Genomic DNA, 25,493 nt, shown 5'->3' with positions numbered 1-25,493 from the left:
GACACCACGGAGCTGGTGGATGTTAGAGACCTTGCACTCCTCCACCTTACGTTTGAGGATGCCCCACAGATGCTCAATAGGGTTTAGGTCTGGAGACATGCTTGGCCAGTCCATCACCTTTACCCTCAGCTTTTTTAGCAAGGCAGTGGTCGTCTTGGAGGTGTGTTTGGGGTCGTTATCATGTTGGAATACTGCCCTGCGGCCCAGTCTTCGAAGGGAGGGGATCATGCTCTGCTTCAGTATGTCACAGTACATGTTGGCATTCATGGTTCCCTCAATGAACTGTAGCTCCCCAGTGCCAGCAGCACTCATGCAGCCCCAGACCATGACACTCCCACCACCATGCTTGACTGTAGGCAAGACACACTTGTCTTTGTACTCCTCACCTGGTTGCCGCCACACACGCTTGACACCATCTGAACCAAATAAGTTTCTTGGTCTCATCAGACCACTGCACATGGTTCCAGTAATCCATGTCCATAGTATGCTTGTCTTCAGCAAACTGTTTGCGGGCTTTCTTGAGCATAATCTTTAGAAGAGGCTTCCTTCTGGGACGACAGCCATGCAGACCAATTTGATGCAGTGTGCGGCGTATGGTCTGAGCTCTGACAGGCTGACCCCCTACCCCTTCAACCTCTGCAGCAATGCTGGCAGCACTCATACGTCTATTTCCCAAAGACAACCTCTGGATATGACGCTGAGCACGTGCACTCAACTTCTTTGGTCGACCATGGCGAGGCCTGTTTTGAGTGGAACCTGTCCTGTTAAACCGCTGTATGGTCTTGGCCACCGTGCTGCAGCTCAGTTTCAGGGTCTTGGCAATCTTCTTATAGCCCAGGCCATCTTTTTTTCAGATCCTCAGAGAGTTCTTTGCCATGAGGTGCCATGTTGAACTTCCAGTGACCAGTCAGTATGAGGGAGTGTGAGAGCGATGACACCAAATTTAACACACCTGCTCCCCATTCACACCTGAGACCTTGTAACACTAACGAGCCACATGACACCGGGGAGGGAAAATGGCTAATTGGGCCCAATTTGGACATTTTCACTTAGAGGTGTACTCACTTTTGTTGCCAGCGGTTTAGACATTAATGGCTGTGTGTTGAGTAATTTTGAGGGGACAGCAAATTTACACTGTTATACAAGCTGTACACTCACTACTTTACATTGTAGCAAAGTGTCATTTCTTCAGTGTTGTCACATGAAAAGATATACTCAAATATTTACAAAAATGTGAGGGGTGTACTCACTTTTGTGAGATACTGTATCAGCCAAAATGAACTATTGTTAATTAGAAGAAATTGAACTAGAACTCCAGAAAGAAAGGCTGAAAGATAAAGCTAGTTGTACGGTACGCGAGGCCGCGGGATGCTGCACCCGTCGGCAGGCTTTGGGAGGAGAGCAGGCTTAGCCGGAGGAGGGGTTAGTAGGCCTGCCGAGAGGTTGGACTCGGGCGAGCTCATAGGGGTGAGTGTGACCGAGGAGATCTCGAGACACGAGAAGGACGTCAGATTGTGACACCAGAAGAGCGAGGAGGGTCTTGAGAGCATGTAGGCCTCGTTAGTAGAGTTTATGTGCAGCTGCTGTGAAAAGATCACATGCAGACGATTTAGTGGAAGACTGAAAGTGGCTTGTTAGTTCACACACAGCATGACAGACATCTTACTCTGGGTAATATGGGTTACTTAGGGAAGTCTAGAGACTGGAAGGGCTGTCCATGCAGTTCTTACTGGTGGTACAGGAGCAATCATCAGTTGCTCCTCCAGTTCCCAAAGCTGCTTCTTTAGCCCAGAATTTTCCGTTTCCAGTTCTTGAATCTGTGAAAAATAAGGATGCTCGTTTTAGAATTGTTTTAGAGCTACCTACACCTGATATGGAAATCGCCTGTTAACATCAATATCATTAGTATGGAGGTGTACGATATCTTCAATCCCTATCCCATATAAAGGAGCAGTCACACTTGTCCAACAGTTGAATCTTACTCTTTTCTGTAAGGTTCCTATCTGTTTCCGTGTCTCCACATCTTTCCCACCAGACTCGAGGAACTTCTTGTAGGCCAAGTCAAACGCCTGGCCAATAGTGAGTGTTACCTCCTCTGCCTGGAAGACAACAGCATCCTCCGTGACTTTTTTTTACAAAACTCTATATAAAATGGTCCTGAGTCACCAGAACAAATTCTTAATTTTAGAAGGTCAGTTCTTTATTATTTACTAGGGGTTGATGACACATATAGCTGGATAAACAACTGATGGTGTGGAACATGAACTCAAAACGTAAACTCTGTGTGTATTTTTTTTGTATTTTTTTTGTATTTTTTTGTATTTCTTACACATTTTTCACTGTCAAACACGTAGCAGAGGTGTTTGTTTGATTCGGAGTCTTTGCAGATGAAGGTGAATATCCTTTTATCAGTCTTGTCATCTGCACAGAAGGATATCCTATGCAACTGGCAGTTGTACTGGACATCCTGAAAATAAAAAGAAACACTTCAGTTTGAGACAACAACAGCTTCTTGATAACACTTCATGTGAATGCTTCCATAATACGCATACAAAAATAACGTTGGAGCATTTATTTCAAATCCATGCCATGTTTAGTTGACTTACCTTTGTCTTGGGATCTAAGATCTTTACTCCGTAAATGGAGATTTGTAATTCCACTTTTTGTGTCTTCTGTCCCTCTGACTTCTTGATATGCCTTTGAAACTACAAAGAGTAGAAACATTACATTAACAGTATAATGGTAATGGTAATCCGACTTGCCCTGGCTCATTCGGAAATCTATTATTAAAAGTCATATCACGCAATAATTATAACCGGTTGAGGGCCCTATTTACCGAAAAAGGGTATCCAAAGTAATTTAGAAAATGGCATTCTTTCAACATAGTGAAATTCTTATTTGAATAAGGTTGAGTATTAATTATGCGAGCTGAGCTTATTTTTTCAGACTATAAACACTCATTTTCTGAGTGCATGAATCTGATAGAATTATTTTTGCTTATCGCCCAAAATCCTATAACCAATTTAGGGTTACATATACTGCATATAAAGAGACCAGAGCACTTTCAGGGACATATGGCGAGACAACAAAGAGAAAAGAAAGACTATAATCAGTGTCTGTCAAGTGTGGAGTTGGACATATTCAAGAAGAGGCTGAGTCCCCAATATAAGACTGTATTCAATGCTCTTACCTGAACTCCACACTTCAGATCCATTGAATCTTGTGTGAAGATTTTGATTATATGACTTAATTTGCCCTTTTTTTTTTAAAAGGTAAGGTTCAGAAAATAAAAGGGAAAAAAAGAAGATAAGATCAAAGGAGAGATGTGGCACATGACTGGGAGAGCTGTACTGATAGGCTCTGGCGTTGACCAATGATGACTCAGATATTGTGACCCATTCACTGAACAGCCTTACAGCAAAGTTAAGATAGGAGTGGATGGGTATGAAAACAAGTTTCCTCTTGAATGGCCACACAATGGAAATGTTGGCAGAAGATAACAGCAGAGACGGTAACATGCAGAGAGCAGCATGACGCAGAGCAAAGGAGACCAGTGTCAGCACAGCTGGCTGAACTCTCGCTGAAGGAAAATCCATATTTCTAAAGATACCAAAATGAGGTTAGCTACAAGCAGCTATATTTTTTTAGTTGACTAGTAAATAATTATGATATCCATGCAATAGTAAATTCTTGGGTACAAATTGGGTAGATTCCTGGGTATGCTACATGCTTTTTCACACACCCTCAGATCTCAAAAACAGGGTATAACTTGGAAGCTAATTGCTAATACTTTACCTGAAATTCTGTCTAGAATGTAAACAGTATGGTTCAATATGTCTGAATTACAGTAAACCATAAAATCTTCAGTTTTAGGGGATCAACATCTGGAAATAAAAACGAACCTACATGTCTAAGCCGTTGCTGGTGGCCGTAGAGATGCCCAACCTGGAATTCACATTTCTGTCCAATCAGGTCCAATTTCGGAGACCCTATTTATACTCATCCTCAGATGAAAAAGTTCTGAAATACAGCTTTAATTGAGGTTTCCAAGGAAACAAAGTCTATCGCTAACTTACCTTTAACTTTCTAACTGCTTCCTTAACAATCTCTGTGCCTTTCGGTTGGTCAACTTCTGTGTTTCCAAGAAACTAGAATAAAAAGGAAAAATTAAAGTGCCAGTTTACTTTAGGCATACAGCTATACAGATTTATGATGCAATCATAATGCACTATAAAACTGTTAAAGTGTCTATGAACCCCTCACAATGTAGTGTATCAAAGAAACAAAAGAGTTATGTGGGAGGGTTTGCAGGACATTTTTTTCTCCAACAGATGGAGCCAAGGACCTTCAGACCAAAGCTTCATCTGTCCATGGAAACAGTTTCTCTGCCAATATGGCTCATTTACATTTGTCATTTAGCAGACGCTCTTATCCAGAGCGATTTACAGTAGTGAGTCCATACATTTTCATACTTTTGTTTTCGTCTCGCCTGGTTAAGTTATGAGTCTGGATTTTCCTCTGCTAGGGCCTCCCATGTAAAGGCAACATGCTGTTTCAACATGACATGGAGTAACATCAAGGGTCTTCTATAAAAATATGCAATGTTTGCTAAGATACATAATTCATCAACATAACATGTAACAGTTGTTTCAACATTCAAGCCATGGATATCAGTGGTTCTGCCCATACTGTACACTGGTCAATGAGTGTGCCCACTTCCTTCCTTCCTCATTTCATTCCAATACAGAACACACAGTGCGTGAACAATGGACAAACAATGCCAAAAATCTGCAAAAACAATGCCAAAAATCTGCAAAAACAATGCCAAAAATCTGCAAAAACAATGCCAAAAATCTGCGAAAACGATGCCATAAATTTGGGCAAACAATGCCAAAAAAGCCCCTTCACACTCCTACCAATAGAACGCAAAGACCGATGGGCCCCAGCTTCAAATGGTGTAAGCATTTCACACTGCTGTAACAAATGCTGTCTGCACTTAAGGACACATATGAGCGCAGCTGGGTTATGCAGCGAATGACAGATGCGTTACATGGGATTGAGTGACTCATTCCTGACCTGATGCCTTCTGAGATCCATCACCTTGGGGAATTCATTGGTACAGGTACAGTTCCCTGCTGCACCTCACTCTCACCCACTGCCTTATGTAATGTTCACTCTCCTGTAATGTTCCAGTCTACAGCGGCAGCAGATGTGGCAGTTTGAACTTTCTACTTTAGCCTTTTGCTTCACTTCAATGAGACATCTCTGGAGGCACTGGAAGCTCACTGACAGGCTCTCTGCCTCAAATAAGAGGGTAGTCTTTGGGTGAAGCACAGCAGAAAACAGCCCCGAGACAGGATACTTTGTTCCCAAGAGTTGGCTTTTAAGGTGTGTGCCGCATAAAAAAAGACAGAAGACTAAACAAATCCGTTGTTTCGTAACGGTCTGTGTTTCCAGTCCAAATCTACTGCTAAGTTTGCAGTCAGTAAGGAAATGTTTCTAGGCTGCCTGTGTGTGTTTGTGCTCTTTGACTGTACTGCAGTCTGAAGCAGACACCTTGTTCAGAGCTAAAACTCAAAAGGTTCATATTGAGTGTTTTTTTTTTATTTTGGACAAAGCCATAGTCAAAACCAGTATGTAACAGAAAACAATCAGAATTATTCCCAAGTAAACTTGACTTTTTCAAGGCCTACCCACAGTGCAAAAACTGGTTGAATAAACTTTGTTTCCACGTAATTTCAACAAAAACAATTAACGGTGATGATATTGAATCAAGTTAAGAATCAACGTGAAAAACTGATTGGATTTCCAAAAAGTAATCAACTAAATGGAATTGTCTTTTTTCATCCAACTTTGAAACTAAATCCAATGACATGGTGCATTTTTTTGTTGAATTCACGTTGAATTCAAGTTAGTTGACAATTCAACCAAATGTAAATCAAAAATAGACACTGAAATGATGTATATTCCCAGTGAATAGGTACTATATGTATGGTGGCATATTGAACATCAATCTGCATCAGTGTAAGGTGAAACATGCTGAACATCAATTTGCATCAGTGTAAGGTGAAACCTATTTTATATCTAACTTCCAGACCTGTGTGAGGGAACATTATCTTGATTGCTGGAAAAAAAGTAATTACCTTGGCATTGTAGGGTATGTAATGCTTTGCCAGCGCATCTGGAGTGTGCATCCAGGATTTATCTGAAAAGAGATATCACAGCGGGCTCTCATTAAAAATAGATAATTATTTTCAGATTTTAAATAACAATAATAATAACAACAATAATAATAATAACAACAACAACTGGGCTTTTCAAGGACCCAAAGTCCCTTTACAATTGTAAAACGTCTTTTAAAAGACAACCAGGAGTCAAAACAAAACAGTCTAAACAAAAACATGAATAAAGAGAGGGGTGGGGTCTGAATCAAAAAGAGGGGTGGGGTCTGAATCAAGGTTCTTTATTTTCTTATATCATTATATAAAGAATGAATCAAGGGAATTTAAGAAACATTCAAACAAAAGTAACTTTAAACATCTTAAGGCTCGCACACATCACACCGAACGTGGATCTAGCGTTCATCTGCCGATCGTTCAGTACTCGGTTCGCAAATTACCTTCAGAGGTGTGTCTGAACCCTTAGGACGCGGCTACAGCCAACTTATCATTATTGGAATTATATTGTAAAGGCAGTCGAAGAATACAAATATTTAAGATGATTATTCAATACTGGGGCTCAGTCTCCTAGCTCATAAATCTAAGAAGATTTTCTCTAATTCATAAAGGCTGGCGCCTTGCAGTGACGTAAGTTACTGCTTGCCTCGTGACTCCTAACAATTTATTATTTCTTTGACATTGAGTACAAGACTAAACATGAAAGAAGTAATGATATCCAAAGCGAGAACAATGACAGTGAAAATGCATGGAATATCTTATGCACTCTCTTCCTTCAATCAGGGACTGATAGTCTTGTATGGTGCAATAATGTCGCCCCCCATTTCTCCACAACTTCTCAATGAAGCTCAAAACAAATACACCTGACAATAACCTTGAAACACACTAAACCTGTAGTTCCTGGTCAATATAGAACCTTTCTCAACAAGCCTGGGATGTGAATTACAATAACAATACCATAGCCATACCAGTAACTATACCAGTACCTATACCCAGGGGCGGAAATCCCGGGGGGGGGGGGGACACGACCCCCCCATCCTGGGAAAAATATGATTTGTCCCCCCCAATATATCACTGAAACCTAACTATGTAATTTAAATAATATTAATAATACGCAATGAAAGCAATTGTGCTGATTATAGACACTTAATAGCGCGTTTTTAAGTTTCAAAAGATTGCGACCCTTTGCCTCACAATGGTTTGATCCACTGCCAGTTCCTTAGTTTGCACGTAACTGCCGTGAGGTTCATCCAGTCAATCGCGCACACACACACTAGCTGAATATGCAGAGCTAGCGCGCAAATATTAACTATTAAGCTAGCTAGTACCTATTCCATTTATGTGGCGTCGTCAAAGATGGAATCAGCATGCAGATGATGTAAGTTAGTGCTTCAAAGTCCCTGTGATAAGGTTAGCGATAAACTGAAGTCCAAACTGAACAGAACTACACTCTCTTCTACCATTGTCTTAAATATATTTAATGGTCTCGTTGCAAAAGCTAAATTGTCGCAAGGGAACTTTTATTTATTTTATTTCACCTTTATTTCACCCGGGTAGCAAAGATTATAGCAAACACCACTGAAACTGAATTGGTGCTCGCTAGCTTTGCAAATTCAGCTATTGTTGGAAGCCAGCCAATATGAAACAAACTATTAAAATTACAAAAGGTTGCAGCATATGTTGTGTAAATGGTGAACTCATACAGCTGTCAACTCTTATCATTTTAATCCGTTTCACATTTGCTAGCTACCTTTTAGATCGAAGCCCAAATAGAATGATTGAAGATGATAGAAGCCCATCTCCTACTGTAAATAACCTACACACTGTGTGTGTAGCCAGCCAGCCAGCCAGGTAGAAAAATGGCAGAAAAATAAAAGACGGACATCAGAGTATTTTTCAATACACCAAAACGCATAGTAAGAACCCTAGTAGCCTAATATCTCAAAGACTAGTTGATAAAATGTTCATAAGAAAGAAATTAAATTCTAATGGAAATATTTCACAATGATGTCATTAGGCAGAGCAGGCAACAGATGGCACACAGACAGCAGAGTTGGGGACAGATATGCAGGGACAGACTGGCAGAGACAGGGAGTCTCAGGTAAGTTTGTTGAGTCTTTGTTTGGCAACATTATGAAAGGTTCTCAATTTTTTGACTTGTAAAATAGGAACATAATTGGAAAATGCCATGGATACCCCCACTCTCAACTTAAACTGGTGACTGAACTAAGATTTGTTAAAGGCAATGGTATTGCTGTTGTGATTAGTTGTGTAGTTTTGGGTACCGGTAGTTAGGAGTACGGCAAACACCTTATTTCTTTGGTTCCTCAATATACATTTACCATATTACAATGTAGGCTATGTGTTACAGCACTACTTTTGGTGTCCCCCTCAGGAATTGCTCTTGAGAAAATTTCATGTAATTGTCCCCTCCAAAGTGGATATCAGATTTTCGCCCCTGCCTATACCATAGCCATACCAGTACCTATATCATAGCCAAACCAGTAACTATACCTGTACCTATACCATAGCCATACCAGTACCTATATCATAGCCATACAAATAACTATACCGGTACCTATACCATAGCCATACCAGTAACTATACCAGTACCTATACCATAGCCAAACCAGTAACTATACCAGTACCTATACCATAGCCATACCAGTAACTATACCAGTACCTATACCATAGCCAAACCAGTAACTATACCAGTAACTATAGCAGTAACTATACCAGTACCTATACCATAGCCATACCAGTAACTATACCAGTACCTATACCATAGCCAAACCAGTAACTATACCAGTACCTATACCATAGCCATACCAGTAACTATACCAGTACCTATACCATAGCCATACCAGTAACTATACCAGTACCTATACCATAGCCATACCAGTAACTATACCAGTACCTATACCATAGCCAAACCAGTAACTATACCAGTACCTATACCATAGCCAAACCAGTAACTATACCAGTACCTATACCATAGCCAAACCAGTAACTATACCAGTAACTATACCATAGCCATACCAGTAACTATACCATAGCCATACCAGTAACTATACCATAGTCATACCAGTAACTATACCATAGTCATACCAGTAACTATACCATAGCCATACCAGTAACTATACCATAGCCATACCGTAACTATACCATAGCCATACCAGTACCAATACCAGAGCAGTAACTATACCGGTAACTATACCATAGCCATACCAGTAACTATACCATAGCAATACTGGTAACTATATCATAGCCATACAAGTAACTATACCGGTACTTAAACCATAGCCATACCAGTACCTATACCATACCAGTACCTATACCACACCAGCCACTATACCATAGCCACACCAGCCACTATACCATAGCCACACCAGCCACAACAGCCCTGACCAACACAGCTGTCCCCTGCTAAGCACTAGCTCTGCCATCCCCACCATACTATACTGCTCAAAAAAATAAAGGGAACACTTAAACAACACAATGTAACTCCAAGTCAATCACACTTCTGTGAAATCAAACTGTCCACTTAGGAAGCAACACTGATTGACAATACATTTCACATGCTGTTGTGCAAATAGAATAGAAAACAGGTGGAAATTATAGGCAATTAGCAAGACACCCCCAATAAAGGACTGGTTCTGCAGGTGGTGACCACAGACCACTTCTCAGTTCCTATGCTTCCTGGCTGATGTTTTGGTCACTTTTGAATGCTGGCGGTGCTTTCACTCTAGTGGAAGCATGAGACGGGGTCTACAACCCACACAAGTGGCTCAGGTAGTGCAGCTCATCCAGGATGGCACATCAATGCGAGCTGTGGCAAGAAGGTTTGTTGTGTCTGTCAGCGTAGTGTCCAGAGCATGGAGGCGCTACCAGGAGACAGGCCAGTACATCAGGAGACGTGGAGGAGGCCGTAGGAGGGTAACAACCCAGCAGCAGGACCACTACCTCCGCCTTTGTGCAAGGAGGAGCAGGAGGAGCACTGCCAGAGCCCTGCAAAATGACCTCCAGCAGGCCACAAATGTGCATGTGTCTGCTCAAATGGTCAGAAACAGACTTCATGAGGGTGGTATGAGGGCCCGACGTCCATAGGTGGGGGTTGTGCTTGCAGCCCAACACCGTGCAGGACATTTGGCATTTGCCAGAGAACACCAAGATTGGCAAATTTGCCACTGGCGCCCTGTGCTCTTCACAGATGAAAGCAGGTTCACACTGAGCACATGTGACAGACGTGACAGAGTCTGGAGACACCGTGGAGAACGTTCTGCTGCCTGCAACATCCTCCAGCATGACCGGTTTGGCGGTGGGTCAGTCATGGTGTGGGGTGGCATTTCTTTGGGGGGCTGCACAGCCCTCCATGTGCTCGCCAGAGGTAGCCTGACTGCCATTAGGTACCGAGATGAGATCCTCAGACCCCTTGTGAGACCATATGCTGGTGCGGTTGGCCCTGGTTTCCTCCTAATGCAAGACAATGCTAGACCTCATGTGGCTGGAGTGTGTCAGCAGTTCCTGCAAGAGGAAGGCATTGATGCTATGGACCGCCCGTTCCCCAGACCTGAATCCAATTGAGCACATCTGGGACATTATGTCTCGCTCCATCCACCAACGCCACGTTGCACCACAGACTGTCCAGGAGTTGGCGGATGCTTTAGTCTAGGTCTGGGAGGAGATCCCTCAGGAGACCATCCGCCACCTCATCAGGAGCATGCCCAGGCATTGTAGGGAGGTCATAAAGGCACGTGGAGGCCACACACACCACTGAGCCTCATTTTGACTTGTTTTAAGGACATTACATCAAAGTTAGATCAGCCTGATATGTGGGGTTTTCCACTTTAATTTTGCGTGTGACTCCAAATCCAGACTCCATGGGTTGATAAATTGGATTTCCATTGATTCTTTTTGTGTGATTTTGTTGTCAGCATATTCAACTATGTAAAGAAAAAAGTATTTAATAAGATTATTTCATTCATTCAGATCTAGGATGTGTTATTTTAGTGTTCCCTTAATTTTTTTGAGCAGTGTACTTAACATCAAAGAGTAAATGAGTGAGATCAATCTCTTGGTGGTTCTCTCTTGATGGGAGACTTTGTACCCAGCCCCCCCGCTAAGGAACTGTACATTCTAACTATGATGAATGGGAGTAGGTCCTGGACTCACTGCGGTGAAGGCAGGTAGCCCAGACAGTTTTTCTGTGTGTCAGCACCCAATCTTGATTAATAGAGGTGGCCCCACCTCTCATGCCCACCTTATATAAATGTTAAAAGGTGGACTGTAAAGTCGCTAAAATAATGGACTGGCACCGGGGCATAAAAGATTAGACGCCGTAAATAAAGTGCCGTGGGCGTGAGAGGATGCATCTGAGAGTCTGAAGGTCAGTTTGTGTGACGCGTTTCCTCAGCAGTCTGACTCAGTGACAGCTTTAGGGTTACCTGTCATGTTGAAAGAGGTGCCTAATGGAGACTTTAGGGGGATGATGCATCTCAGTGCTTCACTACTACTAAAGACAGACTGGTTCTGAACATATACATGTAAGCTATGTACTGTATATGTTTTATATGGCCAATATAACACAATTAATTAAGGGCTGTTCTTAGGCACAGCACAACAACACAGAGTGCCTGGGTACAGCCCCTAGCCATGGTATATTGCCCATATGCCATAAACCCCCAAAGTTACCTTATTGCTATTATAAACTGCTTACCAACATAATTAGAGCAGTTATACCCGTGGTATATGGTCTGACATGCCACAGTTGTCAGCCAATCAGCATTCAGGGCTCGAAGACCCAGTTTATAACTGCCAATAAAGCAGAACACAAAGACATGATGCAATAATACAGATCTGTTTTCCTTCAAAACAATTTTTGTTGTGCTTTATTGAGTTTGCCTCCCACTGTGGCACCAATGTAATAGTCCCAACAGTACAAACCACGCCCATTTCACACTCCAGACACACTCAAACATATTTGAAAGTATTTGAAAGTAATCAAACAATACTAGAACATCAAAGCTAGCGCTTTGTGTGAACTTAGAACCACAGTTAGTAGTAAAGCCATCAGAAGTTCCAGACAGACCAAGTCCAAGTCAGAGCTCATTATCTCACCCATTCACTTTAATGAATTACACAGCTAATGTTCCCATGGGCCAGGCTGGACAGTAGCCATCACTGGAACTGGGCCCTTACAGGAAAACAATGGCCAATTAATCTCACATCTGTCTAATTCAGAGTTTTGTTGGATCAATCAGTAGGCCCCGGGGGACTGAAGTCTAAAATACCTCCAGCAGTATTTAGATGTCCGTTCTCCAGATATCTGTTTTAATTAAATGGAGTGGACGGATACAAATGGTTAATCATTAAGGGTTAAAGAAAATACAATGGATCTTCTCCAACAATCTCTTCCGACACAATGCAATACAACAAGGGGAGTTTTCTTCATTAATGCCAGTGAATAGGACTAAGAGTGGGGACCGTTCTTGTGTTCCATAGCACTTAATATTTCCAACCGTCATCATCTTTAGGGTAATGAGGAAACTGATGACAGTAAAATAATTTCACCTGAACAGTCGATGATGGTTTCCTATTTTATGTTGCACCCATCAAGGCCATTTTGAATCATATTTTCGAGAAATGTTCAACCTTTATTGATGCTACAAGAGTGATGCCTTACAACTATCCCAAAAGGTTACTCCTCATACTTCCAGAGGACAACTCAAAGGTCAAACTGACAAGAGCACCACTGCTAATTGCTCAATCAAATAAAACGGTGATTGGTCGTGTACACAAAATGCTAACACCCAAATCCCCCAAAATAAAATAAAAGAATTAAGAAATATAGAATTATTAGAACTAGCAAGGTCCAGAATATAATTAAGTAACAAACTCAGCAAAAAATGAAACGTCCTCTCACTGTCAACTGCATTTATTTTCAGCAAACTTTACATGTGTAAATATTTGTATGAACATAAGGTTCAACAACAGACATAAACTGAGCAAGTTCCACAGACATGTGACTAACAGAAATGGAATAATGTGTACTTGAACAAAGGGGGGGGGGGGGGGGGGGTCCAAATCAAATCACAGAACAGCACAAACTGGCTCAAACCAGAATAGAAAGGAGTGGGAGGCCCCGGTGCATAACTGAGCAAGAGGACAAGTACATTAGAGTGTCTAGTTTGAGAAGCAGACACCTCACAAGTACTCAACTGGCAGCTTTATTAAATAGTTTCCGCAAAACACCAGTCTCAACGTCAACAGTGAAGAGGCGACTCCGGGTTGCTGGCCTTCTAGGCAGAGTTGCAAAGAAAAAGCCATATCTCAGACTGGCCAATAAAAATAAAATAGAAAAAAATGGGCAAAAGAACACAGACACTAGACAGAGGAACTCTGCCTAGAAGGCCAGCATCCTGAAGTCGCCTCTTTACTGTTGACGTTGAGACTGGTGTTTTGCGGGTACTATTTAATGAAGCTGCCAGTTGAGGACTTGTGAGGCGTCTGTTTATCAAACTAGACACTCTAATGTACGTGTCCTCTTGCTCAGTTGTGCACCGGGGCCTCCCAATCCTCTTTCTATTCTGGTTAGAGACAGTTTGCCCTGTTCTGTGAAGGGAGGTGTACACAGTGTTGAACAAGATCTTCCGTTTCTTGGCAATTTCTCACATGGAATAGCCTTAATTTCTCAGAACAAGAATAGACCGATGAGTTTCAGAAGAAAGTCTTTGTTTCTGGTCATTTTGAGCCTGTAATCGAACCCCCAAATGCTGATGCTCCAGATACTCAACTAGTCTAAAGATGGCCAGTTTTATTGCTTCCTTAATCAGAACAACAGTACACTGTAGGTACGGTGATTGCAGCACAAATGCGTCGATAAGGTTGTTCAATGCAGCGAAACAGTAATTCACCTCTGCATTCGAACAAGTCAAAGCTGACAATGAGATTGCTTGGTATGCAAACCCTTCATCACATCATGCGTCTGTTTGCTGGGCAAAGCAGCCATGCAAGCAGTGGTTCACATCTACAGCTAGGGGAAATGTCATAGGCTAGGTAACATTCACAAGTGTTAAAATGACATTAAGGCAGTGCCCTTTGTGGGAACCATTAGCAGAGAAATGCTCATAAATCATTTCCCTGTCAAAGAGAGTGCAGCTTTTCAGAAGACAGTAGCTATATAATGAATGACCCAAACATCTCAGGGAACAGCTGTTTTTCTTTTGTATATAACCTCTGTATACATGTAGATGAATGTCATATTCATATACAGTATGTTCTATATATGGAACTTACAGTAACAGGCCCTAAAGACATTTAGTACAATCTTCCATCCCCATAAAAATGCTAGTTGCCTATCATTTTTACAAGTCACAGGTCCCTGTATTATTTGATCAGCTGCCTCATTTGCCTGCTGGTCAGAGGAGTTAAGCTAAGTTCAGTTTAACACCTCTGATACGTTGTTTTACAGTTTGTCTGGATATGAGCTGCCAACACGGTCCAGATAAATTAAAAAGCCTTTTGTTACCTCTGAATCAAATGTTCCACATGAGTGAGTTCATCTGTTGATCTCCAAATTACAAAGAGAGGGCATTAAAAATGGATTTACAGTATCCCCCTGCATTATCGCTAGTGTACATTTTTACATTTCAGCAGAAGCTCTTATCCAGAGTGACTTACAGGAGCGATTGGGGTTAAGGGCCTTGTTCAAGGGCACATCAACAGACTTTTTTACCTAACTCACATTTTATTTATTGTTACTCATTGAACAAACTGAGATCAATTCCAGGATAGCACATGGAATCAGGATCAAAATTGCCCCATTCACAGTATCTACGATAAAAATAATTAAATGTGTGTTTTCTGAAATGTGAACTTTTTATGAGTTAGACTTTGTACATTATTTACCCTTCTCCTCTATGGAAACATTTGTCTGTCTGTGTGTATGCGTATGTACAACATCAAAATACATTTTGTTGTACACTGTTACAAGGATGTACAGTACTGTGTCTGTCATTACTACCCTGTAAGGCAGTCCAGGACCGTGTCTGTCATTACCGCCCTGTAAGACACTCCAGGACCGTGTCTGTCATTACCGCCCTGCAAGACTGTACAGGACCGTGTCTGTCATTACCGCCCTGCAAGACTGTACAGGACCGTGTCTGTCATTACCGCCCTGCAAGACTGTACAGGACCGTGTCTGTCATTACCGCCCTGCAAGACTGTACAGGACCGTGTCTGTCATTACCGCCCTGCAAGACTGTACAGGACCGTGTCTGTCATTACCGCCCTGCAAGACTGTACAGGACCGTGTCTGTCATTACCGCCCTGCAAGACTGTACAGTACCGTGTCTGTCATTACCGCCCTGCAAGACTGTACAGTACCGTGTCTGTCATTACCGCCCTGCAAGACTGTACAGTACCGTGTCTGTCATTACCGCCCTGCAAGACTGTACAGTATTGTGTCTGTCATTACCGCCCTGCAAGACTGTACAGTATTGTGTCTGTCATTATTGCCCTGTCAGACTGTACAGCACTTTGTCTTTCACTTAACATTCCCACATCATCATCATAACATCATACCGCCCAAAGATCGCGCCGAAGAGGATGGCTGACGTTTTACATGACCTTAACCAATTGTGCTATTTTGTTTAGTTTTTTTGCGTTGTTTGTAACTTATTTTTGAACTTATTTTGTAGATAATGTTGCTGCTATGACCGAAAATAACTTCTGGACATCAGAACTGGGATTAATCACCACGAACTGGAAGAAGATTTTTCCTTTAACGAGTCCGACGAGAAAGATATACTGCTCTCCCGGGAACAGGCCCAGATCCCCGTCATTTGCAAGAAGAAAAGACGGAGGAAAAGAGGACGCAGATCGGGCTGCCTTTTGAGAATCCGTAGGCGAGCGAGTAAACTCCCACTGCCATCAATTCTACTTGCTAACATGCAATCATTGGAAGTTAAAATTTATGACCTACGATTACTATTATCCTACCAACGGGATATTAAGAACTATAAAATCTTATGTTTCACCTACTCGTGGCTGAACGATGACAAAAATAATATAGAGCTGAAGGGATTTTCAATGCACCGGCAGAACAGACATGCTACGTCTGGTAAGATGAGGGGTGGGAGTGTGTGTCTTTTTGTCAATAACAGCTGGTGCGCGATGTCTAATATTAAAGAAGTCGAGAGGTATTGCTCGCCTGAGGTAGAGAACCATATGATAAGCTGTAGACCACACTATCTACCAAGAGAGTTCTCATCTATATTATTTGTAGCAGACCGATGCTGGCACTAAGACCACACTCAACCAACTCTATACGGCCATGAGCAAACAAGAAAATGCTCACCCAGAAGCGGCGCTCCTAGTGGCCGGGGACTTTAATGCAGGTAAACTTAAATCAGTTTTACAACATTCTTACCAGTATGTCACATGTGCAGACAGAGGGAAAAACTATCTAGACCACCTTTACTCCACACGCAGAGATGCATACAAAGCTCTCCCCCGCCCTCCACTTGACATTTCTGACCATAATTCTACCCTCCTGATTCCTGCTTACAAGCTAAAATTAAAGTAGGGAGAACAAGTGACTCACCCAATATGAAAGTGGTCAGATGACGTGGATGCTACAGGGCTGTTTTGCTAGCAGACTGGAATATGTTCCGGGATTCATTCAATGGCATTGAGGAGTATACCTCCTCAGTCATCTGCTTCATCAATAAGTGTATCGACGACGTCGTCCCCACAGTGACCGTACACACATATCCCAACCAGAAGCCATGGATTACAGGCAACATCCGCATCAAGCTAAAGGCTAGAGCTGCCACATACAGGAAGTGGGAGAATAATCTGGATGCCTATAAGAAATCCTGCTATGCCCTCAGACGAACCATCAAAAAAGCAAAGCGTTAATACAGGATTAAAATTGAATCCTATTACACCGGCTCTGATGCTCGTCGGATGTGGCAGGGCTTGAAAACTATTACGGACTACAAAGGGAAACCCAGACGCGAGCTGCCCAGTGATGCGAGCCTACCAGACAAGCTAAATGCCTTTTATGCTCGCGTCGAAGCAAGCAACACTGAAGCATGCACGAGAGCACCAGCTGTTATGGATGACTGTGATAACGACCTTTGTAACCGATGTGAGAAAGACCTTTAAACAGGTCAATATTCACAAAGCCGTGGGGCCAGATGGACTGCCAGGACGTGTACTCAAAGCATGCACGGACCATCTGGCAAGTGTCTTCACTGACATTTTTCAACCTCTCCCTGACTGAGTCTGTAATACCTACATGTTTGTTTTAAGCAGACCACCATAGTCCCAGTGCCTAAGGAAGCGAAGGTAACCTGCCTAAATGATTACCACCCTGTAAACTCCTCCCTCTTCAACTGGATCCTGGACTTCCTGACGGGCTGCCCCCAGGTGGTAAGGGTAGGGAACAACACGTCTGCCACGCTGATCCTCAACATTGGGGCCCCTCAGGGGTGTGTACTTAGTCCCTCCTGTACACCCTGTTCACCCATGACTTCGTGGCCAAACATGACTCCAACACCACCATTAAGTTTGCTGATGACACAACAGTGGTAGGCATAATCACTGACAACTATGAGACAGCTAAAAGGCAGGTGGTCAGATAACTGTCAGTGTGGTGCCAGGACAACAACCTCTCCCTCAATGTGAGCAAGACAAAGGAGCTAATCGTGGACTACAGGAAAAGGCGGGCTGAACAGGCACCCATTAACATCAATGGGGCTCTAGTGGAGCGGGTCGAGAGCTTCAAGTTCCTTGGTGTCCACATCACCAACGATCTATCATGGTCCAAACACACCAAGACAGTCGTGAAACCTTTCCCCATCAGGAGACTGAAAAGATTTGCCATGGGTCCCCAGCCCCTCAAAAAGTTCTACAGCTGCACCATCGAGAGCATCCTGACCGGTTGAATCACCGCCTGGTATGGCAACTGCTCGGCATCTGACCATAAGGCGCTACAGAGGGTAGTGCGTATGGCCCAGTACATCACTGGGGCTAAGTTTCCTGCAATCCAGACAGCTGAGATTGGAGTATCTGTCCATAGGACCACTTTAAGCCGTACACTCCATGGAGCTGGGCTTTATGGAAGAGATGCAATAAAAAAGCCATTGCGTAAAGAAAAAAAAATAAGCAAACACATTTGGTGTTCCGCCAAAAGGCATTTGGGAGACTCCCCAAACATGTGGAATAAGGTACTCTGGTCAGATGAGACTAAAATTGAGCTTTGGCGCAAACCCAACACCTTTCATCACCCCGAGAATACGATGTTTTTCCCCATCGGCAGTGACTGGGACACTGGTCAGAATTGAAGAAATGATGGATGGTGCTAAATACAGGGATGTTCTTGAGGGAAACCTGTTTCAGTCTTCCAGAGATTTGAGACAGACGGAGGTTCACCTTCCAGCAGGACAATGACCCTAAGCATACTGGTTAAGCAACACTCGAGTGAGGGGAAACCTTTAAATGTCTTGGAATGGCCTAGTCAAAGCCCAGACCTCAATCCAATTGAGAATCTGTGGTATGACTTAAAGATTGCTGTACACCAGCAGAACCCAACCAACTTGAAGGAGCTGGAGCAGTTTTGCCTTGAAGAATGGGCAAAAATCCCAATGGCTAGATGTGCCGAGCTTATAGAGACATACCCCAAGATACTTGCAGCTGTAATTGCTGCAAAAGGTGGCTCTACAAAGTATTGACTTTGAGGGGGTGGTTAGTTATGCACAATCAAGTTCAGTTTTTTTGTCTTATTTCTCATTTGTTTCAAAATAAAAAATATTTTGTATCTTCAAAGTGGTAGGCATGTTGTGTAAATCAAATGATACAACCCCCCCCAAAAATATATATTTTAATTCCAGGTTTTAAGGCAACATAATAGGAAAAAATCCAAGGGATGAATACTTATGCAAGCCACTGTATAGCAGACTGAAGTATTTCAAAGATAATTGCATTCAAATTTAGAGTCAAATTGAAAACTGATTTTGGCAGATAAATTACATTCTTTGAATGATGGGACAGAAAACCAGATGATTTCTACCAGAGGGATAGGATTATGTTCTTATTTTACTCACCGAGGTGACATTAACATTTTTATTTCATTCCTCAAGGAAATACGAAAAGAAGACATCAGCAATTGAATGTGTTTCCATCAACGCCTTATCTGAAAAGCAAGATACTTTTTGTAATGTAGTGTATGTGGACACCTGCTTGTCGAACATCTCATTCAAAACTCATGTGCATTAACACGGAGTTGGTCAACCCTTTGCTGCTATAACCTTCTGCACTATTCTGGGAAGCCTTTCCACTAGATGTTGGAGCATTGCTGTGGGGATTTGCTTCATTCAGCCACAAGAGCATTAGTGAGGTCAGGCACTGATGTTGGGCGATTAGGCCTGGCTCACAGTTGGCGTTACAATTCATCCCAAAGGTGTTTGACGGGGTTTAGGTCAGGGCTCTGTGCAGGCCAGTCAATTTCTTCCACACCAATCTCAATAAACAGTTTCTGTACGGACCTCACTTTGTGCATGGGGACATTGTCGTGCTGAAACAGGAAAGGGCCTTAGCCAAACTGTTGCCACAAAGTTGGAAGCACAGAATCGTCTAGAATGTCAATGTATGCTATAATGTTAAGATGTCGCGTCACTGGAACTAAGGGGCCTAGCCCAAACCATGAAAAACAGCCACAGACCATTATTCCTCCTCCACCAAACTTTACAGTTGGCACTATACATTCAGGTAGGTAGCGTTCTCCCGGCATCCGCCAAACCCAGATTCGTCTGTCGGACTGCCAGATGCTGAAGCGTGATTCATCACTCCAGAGAACGCATTTCTACTGCTCCAGAGTCCAATGGCGGCAAGCTTTACACCACTCCAGCCGATGCTTGGCATTGCGCATGGTGATCTTAGGCTTGTGTGCGGCTGCTCGGCCATTCATGACGCTCACAACAAACAGTTATTGTGCTAACGTTACTTCTAGAAGTGGTTTGGAACATGGTAGTGAGTGTTGCAACTTCGCACAGACAATTTTTGCACTCGGTGGTCCCGTTCTGTGAGCTTGTGTGGCCTACCACTTTGCGGCTGAGTCGTTGTTGCTCCTAGATGTTTCCAGTTCACAATAACAGCACTTACAGTTGACCGAGGCAGCTCTAGCAGGGCAGAAATTTTACAAACTGACTTGTTGGAATGGTGGCATCCTATGACAGTGCCACGTCGAAAGTCACAGAGCTCCTCAGTAAGGCTATTCTACCTCTAATGTTTGTCTATGGAGATTGCATGGCATTGCACTCGATTTTCTACAGTTGTCAGCAACGGGTGTGACTGAAATAGCCGAATCCACTAATTTGAAGTGGTGTCCACATACTTTTGTATATATAGTGTATATCAGACAAATGTTTTTGCTCAGCTTGTAGTCAGACCGACCAGACTGGTGATTTGTCCTTCCCCTTGCAGAATGAGGAACAGTATTTTGTTTGTCCTCTTGATTTTACAACCACATTTTGGCATCAGTGCAAATGAATAAATACAAGTTGAAGGAATGTGTAAGAATGAGAAAAAACAATTCTAACAAAATGCAACAACTTTGCTCATATGCCACTAAAAATGTTAACGCTAATTCATCAGTCGCGAAAGGAAGAAAAGTACCAGTGAAGAATCTGTGCTAAAACATTCAATCTCAACAGGCGGCTTTTAATAACCACACCAAATGTATCAATTTGCACTGCCGTGCTTCCCCTAAAGTCCATTGAATTGAACTTGGGAAAACTACACAATTACTCATGTTTATACAAAAATAAATGTAATCCTTCAAAAAGAACTTCACCAGAGAGCATGATTTAGCCACTTAGGACAATTAGCATCTTTCAAAAAATAGCTGTCATTTTTTTTATGACAAGGCCAGGGCATAAACTGCAGTCGGGAAGCGCGCAATTTGGGCAGCGTGTGTTCATCTTATCAAATAGCTGATTGTTGCTTTGCGGTTGTCAGTGAAAATCATCTAAAATAATGCCTATTCCAATATTTCAAAACATAAATCACTGGAAAAACAAGAGAGGAGACAAAGAAAATACTTTTATTAGCTTCATCTTTAAGAGCTTCATCTATTCATCACATTAGGAATAGTAGGCTATTTTACATTAGTCTACAAATGCGTCTAATACTTTATCATAAATGTGTATATATTTTTTGGCTTCCCCTAACTTCAAACTCACCTGTGATGCTCTCCCTAATCCGTTAAAAGAAATTTAACTGCAGCCAACCAGAGAGCACTAAAATAACACAGGTACCGAGAGGTAGGACAGAACAACAAACCAGTACTGTGCCCCTGTCATTGCTCGCTTTGTGACTGACAGGCGCCTGTTCTATCAACAGATCACTAGAACATGCATATCATTCATTCTAGTGGAAGAAGGCTACACTGACTTATGACTAACGAATTGAAACTTCAAAATGAAAAGAAGCCTAGTTAATTAATGAAGTGGAACAGTAGCGGCCGGCACTTATGGAAAACACTGATACCCTTTTCTATTTTCTTACCAAGCCCTTTATCAGTTATGAGCAATGCTCTGGTAATGAATGGTTGTCTCCAAAAGCCCAGTGTTCTGTGTTGCTATGGGGTAAAATGTCTGTTTTGTTCGGGGAGGGTTCGGAGGAACCTTTGTCCTCTGCTGAAAGACTTTAATGCCCTCTTTATTATGCCAGATGGCTCTGTAGTTCTCTACAACACACAGAACTGGACAGGGTGCAAGTATGTTTGGAGGCATTTGTGGACCCATCACTACGAGGCAGGGAATGGTAAACAGCCACTGTGCCTGGGGAACACTTCACTGACTACTTTCTGCGTCAGCTGAGAAGCCATAACTTCTTTGTTATGCCAAGCCTCTCAATAGACTCCTTAAACGCACCCTCCAGAGTCTGTTGATGATATTGACAAAGTATCAACTTAGATTCCTGAGAAAGTAAAACCCAATAAAAATTACAGTAGCGGCAGTATTGGAGTACCTTAGAGCCAAGCTGCATTTAAATATTGTCATGAAAAGGTAATGTCATCGGAAGCAGGAGAAGTGGTCTGTCTAGCCTGATTACTGTCTTTATTTACTCATTGTGTGTCTGACAGGGCCAGGGGAAAATACAAAGCTCAAATATCACCAGAAAACCCTGGGCACCAAAATTGTCTAGCTGGGTCTTTGGACTTATCATGAAAACTGGCTTTTTGGTCTTAATTTAAAGGTAAGGGTAAGGCATAAGGTTAGCCGTGTGGTTTAAGGCTAGGGGGATAGGGGGCAGTATTTGCACGGCCGGATAAAAAACGTACCCGATTTAATCTGGTTACTACTCCTGCCCAGTAACTAGAATATGCATATAATTGTTTGATTTGGATAGAAAACACCCTAAAGTTTCTAAAACTGTTTGAATGGTGTCTGTGAGTATAACAGAACTCATATGGCAGTCAAAACCCTGAGACAAATCCTGACAGGAAACTGAAATCTGATGTGTGGATATCACTTCAAACATTTGCCATTGAAACACACAGGGGGTTATGAATCATTTAGCACTTCCTAAGGCTTCCACTAGATGTCCCCAGTCTTTACAAAGTGGTTTGAGTCTCCTACTATCAAAATTGACTGAAAGAGAGGCTGTGGAAAGTGGTCACAGGTGGAGGGCCATTTACCATTATGACGCCGCCGCACATGGCTATCCTCCCCTTTCGAAACGTTTTGAAAGACAATGCAAACGTCCCCATGGAATATTACTGAAGCTCTGGTTGAAAAAGGCCCGAAAGATTTATGTTATACACGTTTGACATGTTTGAACGAACTTAAATTAAAAAAAATTGTACATTCGTGACGACAAGTCCTACTCAGCACGGTACATTTTCAATAGCCTTTCAATAGCGCGCTAACAATTGGGACATAAATGATTAACTTTTTCGAACAAAACTACATTTGTTATGGACCTGGGATTCCTGGAAGTGCTTTCTGATAAAGATAATCAAAGGTAAGGTTTTATTTACAATAGTATTTTTGATGGTTGATCATTCCAAGATGGCTCCAACATGTATAGCCTAGCCTATTTTGCTGGGTACACCACGTAGTTTATTGCAAAGTGTGATTTCCCAGTAAAGTTATTTTTAAATCTGGCAAAGCAGTGGCATTCAAGACATGTTAATCTATAAGTCTTTGAATGACAATATTACATTTTAACAATGTTTTCGAATAGTAATTTTGTAAATTGTGGCGCTGATTTATCGGAAGCATTTGAGGGAAAAGATTTTCTGAATGTCACACGCTGATGTAAAATGCTGTTTTTATATATAAATATGAACTTTATCGAACAAAAAATGCATGTATTGTGTAACATGATGTCCTAAGATTGTCATCTGATGAAGATTGTCAAAGGTTAGTGCTGCATTTAGCTGTGTTTTGGGTATTTGTGATGCATGCTAGTTGCTTTGAAAATGGCTGTGTGATTATTTCTGGCTGGGTTCTCTCCTAACATAATCTAATGTTTTGCTTTTGCTGTAAAGCCTTTTTGAAATCGGACAACGTGGTTCGATTCAGGAGAGGTGTATCTATAAAACGTTGTAAAATAGTCATATGTTTGAGAAATTGAAGTTATAGCATTTATGAGGTTTTGCATTTCGCGCGACGCGATTCCACTGGCTGTTGATTAGGGTGGGACGCAAGCGGTTTTAAGGTTAAATATAAAATTAGATTTTAAGAAGAGAAATTGTAGAAATAGGTGGGGTTTATGACTTTGTCTGTGTTAACTAGTGACAACCGGGAGTTGGAGTGGTGGGACAGATGGAGGTAAATACGACAAGCTGTTGTTGCGAAACCGCAACGGTCAAGTCAGACATGTTCAGTACCACGGTGCTCATGTAGATTACGCCTGTTAGCTCCAGGTATAAGAACAAGTAGCTCATTGAACAAAGGCTACTTGACTTAGAAATCTCTGAACCATAATATGAGCCGTAATATGATCTGAAGTAGATCTGGGCTTAACGTTAATCTGCTTAACAAATGGGGAAGAGAAACAAAATGAGTGCTCACCTTTTTTCCTGTTAAAAGCCCGGTTCATACTGGAAAAACCTTGTGTCTTTGAGATCCCTCCTGTGTATTTGCCAATATTCCACCTGGAATATTCCACCTGGAAGGAAAAAACAAAACGTTTCAGAATCCTTTAAAATCTCAGACCCTCAACAAACAAAACCTGGAAAATGTTACTACCTACGGCGTATCTTTTTAATGAATTTTTATTGGATAATATAAGAGCTTAGACATGTTCAGATAAAGTCAACCATGTCTTTAAGCATACAAGGGTGAAAAAAAATCATAGGCCGTCATTGTAAATAAGAATTAGTAATGATCTGAAGAAAAAAATGTAGTCTACTTCAGAAGAAAAGAATAGCATACTCTGAGTTGTCCTCATGTTAGGTCCTGATGTGGCTACAAAATAGCTGTGGGCTACACTAGTTCATTTAACAGACAAGATTAGTTTATAATTCCGTGGAATTATTTTATATCATGTCATTGTATGAAGAATACAATTAAACAAAATTGAAAAATATAAATATTTTCTCCAAACGATTTGAGGGAGTGCGCACATACGACTATTCTGTGTTGAGCAGATAACAAAGAAACAGGTACTCCTATATGCTTAATATACAGTTATTAATGTAACCTTAGTTCTACAAACGTCGGGCTATATGTTTGGATTTTTAATACATTGTAAGGCTGCATGAGACTAATGATGATTTGAAAAAAGTCACTTGAAAGGCATGAGCTCTGCTTTGTTATTTTCACACAGGCTGTACACACTCCAATAGTCTCTCATTCACAATTTGAAAAGCACTACATAATGCCTCAAATTTCACGGCAGCATCCCCTTTGTGGCCGTAATGCACCCTTAAACATCCATGCCTTTTGCAGCCAGTGGCAGTTGTTCCCAACTCCCCGAGTGCTGCGCAACCCAAAAGTGTCTCACTCACACTGCTCTCCGTACAGGTTACAAGTTAAGACAGACACATCGGGGACACAACTGTGTGCATCCTTATCCAATTCCGAGGTGCAAATTGAAGATATTGGATGAACTGTCCACATTCACTTTTCGTCAGCCAACAAGATGAGTAGGCCTAACGAACAGCAAAAGCACTAGCCTATGTCAATCTACTATCCCCCTTAGTATTCTGTGCGAGAAATAAATATTCCAAAGAGTCTGGGACAGTTGTGGGACGCGATAGATCCCAAATTAAAACAACCCTTAGCATATTCTTTTTTTAAT

General features: G+C 42.0%; 1 protein-coding gene across 4 annotated transcripts in view; it reads right to left on the bottom strand.

Annotated features, from left to right (window-relative positions):
* LOC106586826 (PTB domain-containing engulfment adapter protein 1) overlaps positions 1-25,493 on the bottom strand; it is a 190,281-nt gene that overhangs the window by 12,099 nt on the left and 152,689 nt on the right. For 3 of the 4 annotated variants that reach the window (XM_014174523.3, XM_082969175.1, XM_082969176.1), the window contains 8 exons: positions 24,263-24,359; positions 6,144-6,205; positions 4,077-4,148; positions 2,607-2,705; positions 2,330-2,467; positions 1,983-2,099; positions 1,731-1,817; positions 1,356-1,583 (listed from right to left, as the gene is read on the bottom strand). In XM_014174523.3, the coding sequence (XP_014029998.1) occupies positions 1,356-1,583; positions 1,731-1,817; positions 1,983-2,099; positions 2,330-2,467; positions 2,607-2,705; positions 4,077-4,148; positions 6,144-6,205; positions 24,263-24,290 (831 nt within the window). In that variant the 5' untranslated portion in view covers positions 24,291-24,359. The remainder of the gene's footprint in view (positions 1-1,355; positions 1,584-1,730; positions 1,818-1,982; positions 2,100-2,329; positions 2,468-2,606; positions 2,706-4,076; positions 4,149-6,143; positions 6,206-24,262; positions 24,360-25,493) is intronic. The other variant, XM_014174530.3, reaches the window with a different exon arrangement.

This window comes from Salmo salar, chromosome 25 (assembly GCF_965601325.2).
Source record: "Salmo salar chromosome 25, fSalSal1, whole genome shotgun sequence".
Lineage (NCBI taxonomy): Eukaryota > Metazoa > Chordata > Actinopteri > Salmoniformes > Salmonidae > Salmo > Salmo salar.
This window is presented reverse-complemented; position numbering and strand designations above follow the sequence as displayed.